Genomic DNA, 12,726 nt, shown 5'->3' with positions numbered 1-12,726 from the left:
ATTACCGCGAGTTAAGCCGAGCCTAGTGCGTGCGCTGTCAGCGGCTGCCCGACCCCCAGGTTGACACGAACGTGGGTTAAACTCCTAACTCAGCGCTTATTTTGAATTCTGTTTGCTGCTCGGCTCTAACAGAGACGGAGGCAAATGCTCTCCATATTGATCTTTTGGACGCAGTCTCAACTTTTACGGTCGATAGCGTCGCGGGTAAAATGTGAAACCTGTTTAAATTTCCAAAGGCAAGGGCCAAGATAAGACCCCCTGTTTTCTGGAAGCAGCAGGGACATACAGATGCCAGCTAAGTCCAGTAGTGAATACATAAGAAAATGGGCATATGGAGAAAGCTGCCTGTTAGAAGCAGTTTTAGATTTGAATCACAAAGTACTCTTCATAGCAGAAAGCACTGCGTGTGCCATATTTAAATGGTTTAGAGAGAGAGAGAGAGAGAGAGAGAGAGAGAAAGAGAGAGAGTGAGGCAGAGAGGGAGAGACAGAGGGTTGCCAGTGTGGCAGAACACCAAAGGGAGTTGCTGAATTCAGTACGGATTTGTTCAGTTTTATTTCACAGCAGTCCACAGAAAATGGGTTTGTTGGGGCAGAGCATGGGGCCAAATTCCATGCTGGAGCGGCTAGCTCCCGTTTTTCCTCCAGACTCGCAAGGCCCTGAAAAACAGGGGGATCTTCAAAAAAGAAAGAAAAATGGAAAGAAAGAAACCCTAGCTAATGGTTGACCCACGTCTCTGTGGCTTGGGTGGACTCTGCACATGTGCAGTAAAATGAAGGAAATGAGAGTTTTTGCCAGCGCTGGAATGGCTGCTTATGAAGAATATTATGTTTGATAGATTATTTTTGGCGGGCCAGTTGGAAAGAGTGGTTCTGAAATCAGACGCAGCTTACTAACCGATCTATAAAATTAAACACATGCTTAAAGTTAATCTCTTTCTCCAACTTGAAGTAAAAAAGAAAATCTTTTATTTCATCCCCAAAGTATATCTCTTTATGTGTATTTCTAAATATCACACGGGACATATGTTTTCATGTAAAATGGATGAGACCAGATGTTTGCGTTCATTTGTTTGCTCATTCAGTGTCAGTGGTAACCCAAGAAACAACATTTTGTGATGGATGTTCAAGTATGTATTTACCAAACATGTGGTGGCATGGTCCAGTGACAGTGTAAGAATAATTAATTATCCTTCTGGGACATTCTTAAGTCATTGTAAAAACTGGCCCTCGCTCTTTGCTAACTAGAATTGTGGTTTGGTAGCCGCATTGAAATGGCATCCAGCAATTAAAGAAAGTAGGCAGTTCATTCTAACAGCAGTGAGTTGTTTACAGACGTTGCAGAGAGTGAGTCACATGCGTCTGTAAGTAAGGAGGGCAGTCTGTCTGTCGTCTGCTTGCTTTTTCAGGGTTTGCTTCGGTAAAACACGGCTATTTCTTCAATCAGCATGCCGTGTGTGTCCTGGAAAGCCAGTATCTAGCGCTTGGCAAGATGGAACCAGGCAGGAAAATAGGCGAGGACAAACAGGAAATAGGCAATCGCTTCAGTGTGTTACACTTTCCAGTGAAACTGACTGATAATAACTCCTTGTTTAAATGCACATGACCTGCCCACAGTGTGAGTGTGTAATGGTGACTTCACAGCACCGAGGGCCTCAGCGGCTTTCAGCGGCGAGAGGGAAACTTCCCTCTTTTTTTTTTTCCCGGAGTGGCAGTAGAAGTTTGTTGTACGCCGTTAATTCCCCGCTCCGCTGTGCTTTGACACTGAAGCTTCAGGAGAAGTCATCAGAATGACCACACACTGCCGAGGCCCGGGCGGTGTTGTCTGTTAGGTTTCCTTACAGGCATATGGCCAGAACAGATGTTCTTTAGGGCTTTATGGGGCTCTTCACCAGGCCATATGCCCCAAAACCCAGTCAACTGACACCTCTAATCCTAAAGGTATGTGCGGGACAGAGAATATGAAAGATCAAAGATATGTGATACTCTGGGTATTCCGTTCTTTCCGTTCTTTGAAACCTGATTGGCGTTGTGTGACAGATCTCTGTGCGATCTGAAAAATGCGTTCCAGCGGGTGACAGATATGTGTTTTTTTACGTTTTTTTTTTGCGTGCTGGAAATCCACACCTTTGCTCTGAAATATATATTGTGGAATGCGTGCTGGCAGGCTATCGGTATCTGCTTAAATTGATTGGTCTCCTGTAGTTCCTCCATCTCTGCTCTCTCCCATGGATTTGGCTTTGTGACCAGCCGCCCCGAGGGGAGACGGGGGAACATCTGCATTTACAGCACACGCACTTTTATGGATCAAGTTTCTTGTTTTCAGTGGAAAATCAAATACCTCTGGAAAGGCTGCTCTGCCTCAGAATGAGGGGGGTTAAGCTCTGAGCATATTTATCAGTCCCCGTTCTCTGATTGTTGAAGAAATAAATCACCAATATGAAAAAGGCCAAGATCTAAGCTACTCCTTCTGAAGGACCTTGGTGTCTGCAAAGCGGATCGTCCTGCCAATGCATGAACTAGCTGATACAATTAATCATTATTGTGATTGAAGTGATACAGCCTACCGGCTCTGTTCTGAGAGTTTAAAGAGAGCTGGAAAAGCTTCTGGGACCCAGCCTCTCTGGAACTGGAACTAAGACAGAGACAGAAGGTATTGACCCCTGTAGGTTGCCAGATTGTATAGGTCAACAAGTCCCTTCCTCACTGACAAACTCACTGACAGACCAATACTGCAAGGATCCTTCTTTTGTAAAGTACAGTATATGGTTTTCCCACAGGAGAGGATTGCCATGGTGTGCATTATAAAATAGCTGCACTTTCAGATTGTCCTTTTAATGACACCCTTCCTTTATGTATTTTTTTTTTAGAGCTGGGCTCCCCAAGAGATCTGGAAACAAAAGACGTGACGGACACCAGCTTTGGAGTGTCCTGGACAGCCGCCCCAGGGAACGTGCGGCTCTACCGTGTCAAATGGCAGTCCCAGTTCACCAAGGAGTCTGGGGAGACGACCGTCCCTGGAGGCGTGACTGACACAGTCCTGCAGGGCCTCACGCCCGAAACCCGCTACCAGGTGTCCGTCTACGCCACCTACGGCCACGGAGAGGGACAGCCGCTCGTGGGAGAGGAGACCACAGATGGTATGGCATCCCCCCATAATACATCTGTTCCCTGCTGAGGGGAACAAATGCACCCTCTCTGTGTCCCTGTCCTCTGTTAAGATTATATACGATGGGTGCACATCTCCTGTCATATCATTGGGATCTGCTTTTTGGGAAAAAAAAGAAAAAAAAAAAACTATTTTAATACGAGTGTTTGTTATCTGAAGGTAAAAAGCCACAAAATACTGGTGTAGTTTCAGTTCAGTAAAGAAATTAAGGTGAAGATATTTGACTTTATGTATATTCAGTAGATGTGAAATTGTATACAATCGAAGCACGAAAGCTTTGCTTCATGTGGTTGTAGGGATACTTTTAATTGGCTGGGATCACACCTAGCCGTGGGCAGAGGTCGTTGACCCCCGGTGTGGGCATAATAAACACGGGAAAGAAAGGGGGAAAAGGGGATGGAGGAGGGGTGCGATGAATGGCTGATGGAGAAAGGTAGTGGTGAGTGGGACTTTTATGGTCATGGGTGGGACCAGTTGTCTACGTTCATTTAAAAAAAAAAAAATCTATCGTACTTTGCTGTAAGATGCTGTAAATTACTGTATTTTTAGACTACTTTCACCTCTTTTAATACAGCTTAGGGTCTAGAGTATGTTGTTGATAACATGAGGTGAAAATAGCAGTAGTAGAAATGTCCCATAGACCTCTGTAAAGTATTGGTTTTGATACAGATTTAAATATAACGCAGGGATGTTTCACCTTCCTCACAGAGCAAAGAAAGAGAGCAAACAGTATCCTGTAAGTCCATGAGTGTTCACCCATACTGCTTGCTTGCTGATTGCTGTTCTGGGATCAGTGTTGCGCCTGGGAGCAGCCTCCTATCCCAGAGTTACCCCAGTCCTGAAGAGAAACTGAGACAGCAAGTTCCAGCAGATCTATTAAAAAAACTGATACTTTGGCCACAGCAGGGAAGTAGTGTCAGTTTCCTGCATGATCCTAAACAAAATGATCTCAAACAAGCATAACGTTGATTTCAGCATCCAGCCCCCTGGGTGAGAGCCATTTTTTTATTTGATCATAATATTTTAACAGCATGCCTACGTGGGAAATGGGCCTGTCATTAAAATGCCAGCGAGGCATTGAAGTTTTATCATCGATGATATAAAACGTTTGGAACTTTTCTGTTTTTTTTTCTTCCCTCGAAGGCACTAGTTGATTAGGACCCACACTGATCCGCATGCAATGACCACAGCTGAGCAGCGGTTCTGATACTAATTGGGTCTCACTGTAATTGATAAAAGCCATTACAGAACGGCCTGTATCCAGGGTTCGAGGACAGTAAGACAGTAACTATGTCCGATCACAGTACCCCATTGAACAGCAACCAGACACAGAACCAGAGGACATGCAGTCAAGCACCTTGGGTAATACATCTTAATGAGCTGGGGCAACACCAACTGCTGCACCAGCTGGTACACTGGTATACCAGACATTAGGATCATTAGAATTAAAGGATATTACTTTTGTAACTTCTGCAACTTAAACTTTTTCTGAATTACTTCGGCAAAAGCATCACTATATTTTATTTTCATTTAGCAGATGCTCTTATCCAAAGTGACTTACATAGGTTACAATTTAACAATTTACACAGCTGGATATTTATTGAGGCCATTGTGGGTTAAGTACCTCACCCACGGGTGCAACAGCAGTGCCCCAGTGGGGAATCAAACCAGGAACCTTTTGGTTATGAGCCCCGCTCCTGACCACACTGCTGAACATACAGTGAAATTGGGGGAGGAGAAGAGAAAAAGTTTACCCTGTACAGGCTTTATGATCCCTGACTGCTAGCCAGCATTTAAAGACAAAAGACAAGCTGGGCAGCCATCGCGGTCACAGCGATGCAGAGAGACAGATTCTGGAGGATCTCTCGTATGGAAGGGGGCCGCCAGCGTGTCCTCCTTAAGATGTGATCTGAAGCCATAGTGTCGGACTGGCTGTGAAGAGAAACGCGTGCGGAGATAACGTCATCGTTTCCGACTCTTCGCATGATCTTACCAGAAGACGCCGCGCCCTTAGCGCTTTTTAAAATGATGCATATGTGTGCAACATGATGTCATTAGCACCGTCTGGTGTCCGTTAGGAGGGGAGGAGGAGAGGAGGAGGTGCAGACCTATGTATATATATCTGCACTGTCTGACATATGTAGAGCCGTGGAAAAGGAAAGTCTGATGGAAACTCATGTCGGCTGGGAGTTTAACGTGCCGTTTTTGCAAGGCTAAATGCGCTAATGGAAAAACTAGCATCTTAGCCATGTTTATTGATTCTGGCAAGCAGGTCAAGTATGTTTCAAGCAGAAAGCAACCTTTAGGCACCATTGGGGGCTCATACTGCTTGCACTGCACATGCAGTGAGACCAGTAAAACTTCATGTTTTCTTTTTAACCATTATCTTCTCCGTAAAGGCAGGTAGTCTGAAATTTTCCCTGGGATCGTAAAGATTTTGGACAGTTCGCATTCAGCTTGCGTCCAGGAAAATAGGCCGTGTCTGGTAGATTTACTAAACCTGTGTTATTTTGCCAGTGGTTGCAAAGTTTGTGATTTGTATGTCTTTTGCTTTGCTTTCCCCATGTTGTTTCTGGATATAATATTACATTAACCAATGTAAGCTGCTCTGGATAAGAGCATCTGCTAAATGATTGTAAAGTTTTACATGTTACCCATTTATATAGTTGGATATTTGCAGAGGAAATTGTGGTGCCTTTAATTGAATCTTCAACCTTTTGGTCACAAGCCCTACTCCTTACCACAGTGCCACACTGGCTCCGTCACATGAAAAGTGCCTCACTTTGTAATATGCTGTACACAGATGAGGCAGCCTATCAGTTTCTAACCCTTGTCTTTTCTCGCCCCCTTTTGCAACTGCAGCTTCCGCGAGCGCGAAGACGTTGACCGTATCCGAGCAGACGGAGAAGAGCATGAGGGTGACGTGGCAGCCGGCGCCGGGCAGAGTCTTTCACTACCGGGTGACGTACCGGCCAGCGGCAGGCGGCAAACAGCTGGTCATCAAGGCGCTCGGCAACGTCACCACCACCGTGCTGAAGAGGCTGCAGCCATTGACCACCTACGACATCACGGTGCAGCCCGTCTACAAGCGAGGAGAAGGCAAAGCAAGGCAAGGAGTAGGAACGACACGTACGTTGGTCTATAATTAACCACATGAGTGAGGGGTCTGTGCTGGTGCACTGTGGGACTGTGTGGGGGGGTGGGGCTAGGGCTGGGGGGGTGTGGCTGTTCTGAGGATGCCAGCAGCACCGAGCGTAGGCGATGTGTATGACTCCTTTGCTGACCCATGGCACAGTGTAAATGGATGAGACTTCATTACGGGTATGGGATATGGGTTTGTGGAACCCATGATGGCTGGACTGGAAAAAACTTGCTAGGCAAAGGATGCTGGTGTGTTGGATTTCATTCCCAGTCCTCAGATGTTAGTTGAACTAGTTGCCATTTTTGTCTTTTTGTCTCCTGTGGATGACAATTTGTGAGTGACGATTCCGTCTTGCTTTTCTCTTTCCTCTTTAGTCTCGCCTTACAAAGGTCCTAGAAACCTCCAGACCTCGGAGCCCACAAAGACCAGCTTCCGGGTCAGCTGGGACCCCGCTCCAGGAGATGTGCGGGGGTACAAAGTGACCTTTCACCCCAGCGGGAACGATGTGGACCTGGGAGAGTATCTTGTTGGGCCCTATGACAACACAGTGGTTTTGGAAGAACTCAGGTACAGTATGACAGCATTAATCCTTTTAATCGATTTAATCAGTTTAATCGATTTACTCAGTTTAATTGGTTAAATCAGTTATGTACTCCAACTCCACATTGTTCACGCTCAGACTGCGTGACTGTGTGACAGCCGTCCGTTTGTGTTCATCCTCATGTTCATCTCCGCCTTCGTCTGACTCTGTCGTCAGGGCTGGCACGAAGTACACGGTGAGTGTGTTCGGCATGTTTGACGGAGGACAGAGTATGCCATTGGCTGGGGAGGAGAAGACCACACTTTCCGATGCACCTGAGCCCCCCCCTGTCGAAGCACCAGGTAGAACTACACCGCATCCACCCTCTCCCCCTTCCCAAAGAAGTAACAAAGACAGGACCAATTATCTCCTTTTTGAAGGATCAACACAAACAATCTGCACTACAATAAACACAATGCTAATTATACTGATAGCAGCATGCACTGCATTCACAATAGCCCCGCCCACTACATTGCTGACAAAATAAGAAAAATCAATATAAAAATATTGGCACATATTGATGCAATATACACATAAGTATTTGCAGTATTTTTGGTTACTTTTGTTGTTTTTAATTAATTGTAGGATATGTTTATCCTTGAACAAAATTGTGAAGTCACGAATGAACACTTCTAATGACTATTCCATCTGCTGTTTTTTTTTCATCTTTAAGTGTCTTGACGCGTAAAGTCCATTTTTCTGCAGATGGCAGAATGGAAAACAAATAGTGATCTGTTTGCAATTACAAATGTTTTACAACCTAGAAAAGTTTGAAGCACTGGGCAACCGTGATGCAGCGTGAGGCAAGGAAAATGTTATGTTTTTCATACAAGACTCCAGAGAGCTGGGTGACCTTGGGCTGAAATTCCTTCCCTAATCAGGAGCAGACAGTGACACTGTGGGACTCTGAGGGGTGTACTACCACAGAGGTGTGTGCACCAAGAGAGGGGGACACTGCGGTAAAACGCAGAGGTTCAAGTCACTTTGCAGGAGAGTCAGCTTCAGCTTTTAATGGGGGGGGGGTAATCTTTATTTGCCCCCTCACAGAAATTACATTCCTCCCTCATGACCCTCTCTGAGGAGCTGTTCCTTTGTGGATGCATTTGACTGAAACAAATCACCCTTTAAGTTGACAGGACACATGACAAGCATTCTGCAGTGTCTGTTTAAAACAAAGCATTGCAGAGTCATGGTACTAATCCGTAATAACAAATACTGGGATCAATCGTTTATTTTATAATAAAACAGGGATCTGCTTTAGAAAGAGGACAGGCTGTAATAATTTTATTTCCAAACTTTGATAGCCTTAGCTAATTTTGTTTATTACCAACATTTTACTCTAACAAATGGCAGACATAACAATTTTTAAGCGATTTTGGATGTCTCTGTTGGACGTCCATTTCTTTTCTCTCTTATTTCTTCTTTCTTTTTTTTACTAAAGGAAGAAGTCGCTAAATTAATATTCATGTAACCTGTTTTCAATTGCAGAGACAGTGGCAGATTGCGCAACGTCTAAACGGCGCATCTGTGCTTTTATGCGGTGGCCGAGAAAATAGCTTTAGCCCCGCAGGTGTCTAAGGAAGCGAGTGCTGTGCCGACGAGGAATGCGCAGTAATTCTCGCAAATGAGCCTCTCGTATATCATGTGTCAGGAGGACGTCTTTTGTTGTTCCACGGGACGGTCTCCATAACATTTCCAGAATCTTCCTCAGCGCCTCAGGCTAGGGGAGCCTGTGGACAACCCTCCGAACGGCCGGGGCACCGAAAAAAAGAAGACAATAAACCGACGGAAGAAGAGCCGACTTTGTGAATGCCATCATAACTGTGACAAGAAATTGTGAAAAAAGAGAAATAAATAGTATTTTTTGTATGGCTTGTGTGTCGTTTATGAAAATGAGTGATTGAGTGAATGGTTGAAGGAGTGAATTGTTCTGTGACCTCGTGTAGATGTGAGATGTGTAGACATTTTTTTCCCCATTCTTGTTTCTTCGGTCCTCCTCTTCTTAACCTCACACTACCTCTTGCTTGTTGTCTCGACCAAGACATGCCCGATGTAGAAATGTTGTGTTTAATTGCCAGAGTGCTGGGTCTGGTGACCTGCAGCCTCTCTGACCCCTTTCCTCTTGATCCTGTAGATGTACAGTGTAAAACCACCGCCAAAGCAGACATTATCCTGCTGGTGGACGGATCGTGGAGCATTGGGCGTCTGAACTTCAAAACCATCCGGGCCTTCATCGCCCGCATGGTGGGCGTCTTTGACATCAGCCCCGACCGGGTTCAGATCGGTAAGCGATCTTTCTCCAGTGCGGTTTTGCAGGAGCTTTTGTGTCCGCATGGTGTGATGGTTGGACATTTGTACCATGACCATGGTTTTCTTCACAGGTCTGGCTCAATACAGTGGTGACCCAAAGACTGAGTGGCACCTGAATGCTCACAGAACCCGGGATTCATTGCTGGAAGCCGTGGCCAACCTGCCATACAAGGGGGGAAACACCCTGACAGGTATTTCACTGTGTCTGAGATGTCATACATTCGGTCACTGTGTGTGCACTTCCGCACTGCTGTAGCTCCTGTATAGTCACATGTTTAAGATAGAACAGAATACAAGTCTTCAAACAAGTAATTCAAACTGAGTTCTGGCTTCATTCGTGTGTATTCTCTGCTGATTCTCTGCCTAAAAGCCTTACATTCATGTGTGCGCGTCTTTCCTTCAGGGCTGGCTTTGAACTACATCCTCGAGAACAACTTCAAACCCAACGTGGGACTGCGGCCCGAGTCTCGCAAGATCGGCGTACTCGTCACTGACGGCAAATCGCAAGACGACATTATCATCAGCTCTCAGAGACTGCGAGATGAGGGCATTGAGCTGTACGCCATCGGTGGGTGATGCTTTTCACAGGACTAATGCTTGTGAAGCTTCTCTTCTTGATTTGGAAGGAAATACAATTTCACAGGGCCTTAGCATGACACACAGCTGAAGTGACATTATTGCAAGCAGACTGTTACAGGCAGTTACCGTGACGAGTAAGTGAATGAAAGCAGTTGTTGAAATGTTTGATTAACGCTCGCACGAAAGTGAGAGCTGCTTTGGAAGGTTTGTTACAGAGCGACGGTTCAGCGTGTCAGAGAAATGAAAGCTGAAATGAAAGCGTTGTTTCTCCAGGTGTTAAAAACGCTGACGAGAATGAACTGAGGTCCATCGCCTCAGACCCAGATGAGATCCACATGTACAACGTGGAGGATTTCTCCTTCCTTCTGAACATCGTGGACGACCTCACCGTCAACCTCTGCAACAGCGTGAAAGGTAAAGCTGCACCACCCCCTTCACCTTTATCCCCCAGCAATGACCTTCGCTTCCCTTTTCTCCGTTTCTCACTCTCTCTCTTGCTGCCTTTCTCTCTTCTATCTCCCAGACACTTCTCTCTCTCTCTCTCTCTCTCTCTCTCTCCACTTTTATAGTCTAGCAGCTGTCTCTTTTTCTTTTTTCCCTCAATCACTCTCTCACCCACTCACTCTGTCTCTCTCTCTCTCTCTCTCTCTCTCTCTCTCTCTCTCTCGCTCTCTGTCTCTCTTCCACCCCTGTCTGCTTGATCATAATACTATCAGCACCACACTTGTCATAAAATCCACTTATCTGCAGTTTTATGTCACCCTGGCAGCGAGATACAGGGACACAGAAGAGCCAAGCTGGTTGCTTCAAATGCCAGCAGCAGCACGTAGAGCATTGTGCTGCTCCACAGACTGGGGGAAGCAGGCCTGTCTAACAGCCATTATTTCAGAGAAGCAGAACAGCTTGTGCTGGTCTGATTTCTGAGCTTCACGAACAGGCTTAACTGACTGCAGGAGGCATACAGTCCCAGGAATGGCTGCGTGATTTGGCTCGCTCAGAAGGCAACAGGAAAAAAGGAGCAGTGGCCAACCACTGTGGAAATTGTCTTAAAGCTTGACAGATTTTGTTGAGTAAGGAATATTAGCGGAGGAAAAATAAATAAAATAAAATAAAATAAAACCAGGTTACGGAAACATCGGCATGGAATGTTTTTGTCTTTTAACTGAGTTTTAGGGAACTATTTAAGAGTTTACACACCGCAGAGGGAAAAAAAAAAGAAAAAATGAATGAAAGTTTTTTTGAGATGACGCTGAATAACCCACTCGGGTCACAGGGACGGTGGTAAGTGAGGCCTCGGGACTCATCGGTCACAAACTCACATTCTGCGTGCTGTCTCCCTAGGAGGAGGAGTGGACGCGCCCACCGACCTGGTGACCTCGGAGGTGACCCATCATTCCTTCCGCGCCACCTGGACCGCACCCAGCGGGCCCGTGGAGAAGTACCGGGTGGAGTACATGGTTGCGGCTGGAGGCAAGCCCCAAGAGGTGAGCATCCCAGCAGCCTCTGCTCACCACTGGCTCTGAGGTTTCGCTCATCTCTCACCGTTTCACCCAGCTCAGATTTACTGCTTCCGTTCAGTCTGAACATTTACCTGGGATTCCTCTCCTCTGGCTCCAGAGGACTGGCTGGGTCAGTCTGACCCAGAGGTGCTTCCTGCTTCCTGACTGCTTACGGTTATCAGACCCGTGACATTTCGGAAAATCCCAGATAAATATCCACTGGCTGTCATAACGATCCCCGCTCCTAATGAATATCACTCAGGTGCCAGTAGGGAGGGCTTTCTGCTACCCTCGTGACTGAGGTCTGCAGAATGCACTCCACACAAACACCTGCCATGAGTTACTCGGTCTGAGGCTCACCCCCGGGTCCCTGGCCTCCAGATGCCTGGGGCTGGCTCCTCTCCAGGCAATACTGCTGTTGGCGTCTGCCGAAGGGAGGTGTGGCACAAAGGAAGACCGGTGGAGAGAACCAGACCCAAACGAGTTTCCATTCCAACTGGAGTTAAATTTAGGGTTGTCTTATGTAACATCTCCTCTCAGACAATGGGTTCCTGGCCCACATTTCCACTCAGTCCAGATTAGAGAGCTTCAGGAAGTCGTGAGTTTAGGGATGCCGCAAACACACGTTTGAGTTTTGCTTGAATTTGTTTTCATCAGCCTTGTTATCCTTTTACACACAGCGGGGTTGCCCATGGAGCTGGAATTTGGGTTTGGCTTGCTTTAATTGATAACTGATGCAAAATATTAGTTTGAATGTCTGCATTTGACTGGCATTATTCCAGTGTCATACCACTGCAAACACATAACAATTAGAAGAATGTGCGACGCAAAGGTGGCTGGAAGTTCAGTTTCTCCTTTCTTTTGTCTGTCAGAGGTGCACGGCTGCAGCTGCTTTGCCCTGCTTCTCTCTGAAACGGGGGGGGGCTGTGAGTCACCCCCCCCCCCCCCCCCCCCCCCCCACCTGAACCGCACGTCCTCTGTGTTTTTCCACAGGTTTTTGTCGACGGGACCGTGACCACCACGGTCCTCCAGAACCTGACCCCCCTGACCGAGTACGTTGTGAATGTTTACTCCATGTCCGGGCAAGAGAGCAGCGAGCCGCTGAAAGGCACCGAAACCACCTGTAAGCACAGAGAAGTTTACTCTCCTTCCGCACTGCCTCTTTTCAATTAGCCAGAGTCAACCCTGACATCGCGTCCTTGAACGGGCTCCAGAGTCCTCCTGTGGGACCGTTTATTTGGCTTAAAATGAATTGTGGAAGGCAGCCATGTTGCTAACACGAACCCCAGGGGTCATTTCGAGATGCAGTGGCTCAGGCGACTTTGACTTTGACCCCATCTACAGTTGAAAGGAGGGCAGTTGCTTTGCTGAACAGTTTGAAGGCTGATGCCGCTTTAGAGAGACTTAATTTAAGCAAAAATGCAATTTGCATCTCAAAATAAACTGTT

General features: G+C 46.4%; 1 protein-coding gene across 1 annotated transcript in view; it reads left to right on the top strand.

Moving 5' to 3' along the window:
• col12a1b (collagen, type XII, alpha 1b) overlaps window positions 1-12,726 on the top strand; it is an 86,211-nt gene that overhangs the window by 19,235 nt on the left and 54,250 nt on the right. Inside the window, exons 14-23 of the mRNA XM_036549253.1 lie at window positions 2,870-3,139; window positions 6,031-6,297; window positions 6,685-6,877; window positions 7,068-7,192; window positions 9,025-9,174; window positions 9,272-9,391; window positions 9,604-9,768; window positions 10,053-10,193; window positions 11,121-11,263; window positions 12,272-12,401. Coding sequence (XP_036405146.1) covers window positions 2,870-3,139; window positions 6,031-6,297; window positions 6,685-6,877; window positions 7,068-7,192; window positions 9,025-9,174; window positions 9,272-9,391; window positions 9,604-9,768; window positions 10,053-10,193; window positions 11,121-11,263; window positions 12,272-12,401 — 1,704 coding nt within the window. The remainder of the gene's footprint in view (window positions 1-2,869; window positions 3,140-6,030; window positions 6,298-6,684; window positions 6,878-7,067; window positions 7,193-9,024; window positions 9,175-9,271; window positions 9,392-9,603; window positions 9,769-10,052; window positions 10,194-11,120; window positions 11,264-12,271; window positions 12,402-12,726) is intronic.

The sequence above is a fragment of the Megalops cyprinoides genome, chromosome 17 (assembly GCF_013368585.1).
Source record: "Megalops cyprinoides isolate fMegCyp1 chromosome 17, fMegCyp1.pri, whole genome shotgun sequence".
In the NCBI taxonomy this organism is placed as follows: Eukaryota; Metazoa; Chordata; class Actinopteri; order Elopiformes; family Megalopidae; genus Megalops; species Megalops cyprinoides.
This window is presented reverse-complemented; position numbering and strand designations above follow the sequence as displayed.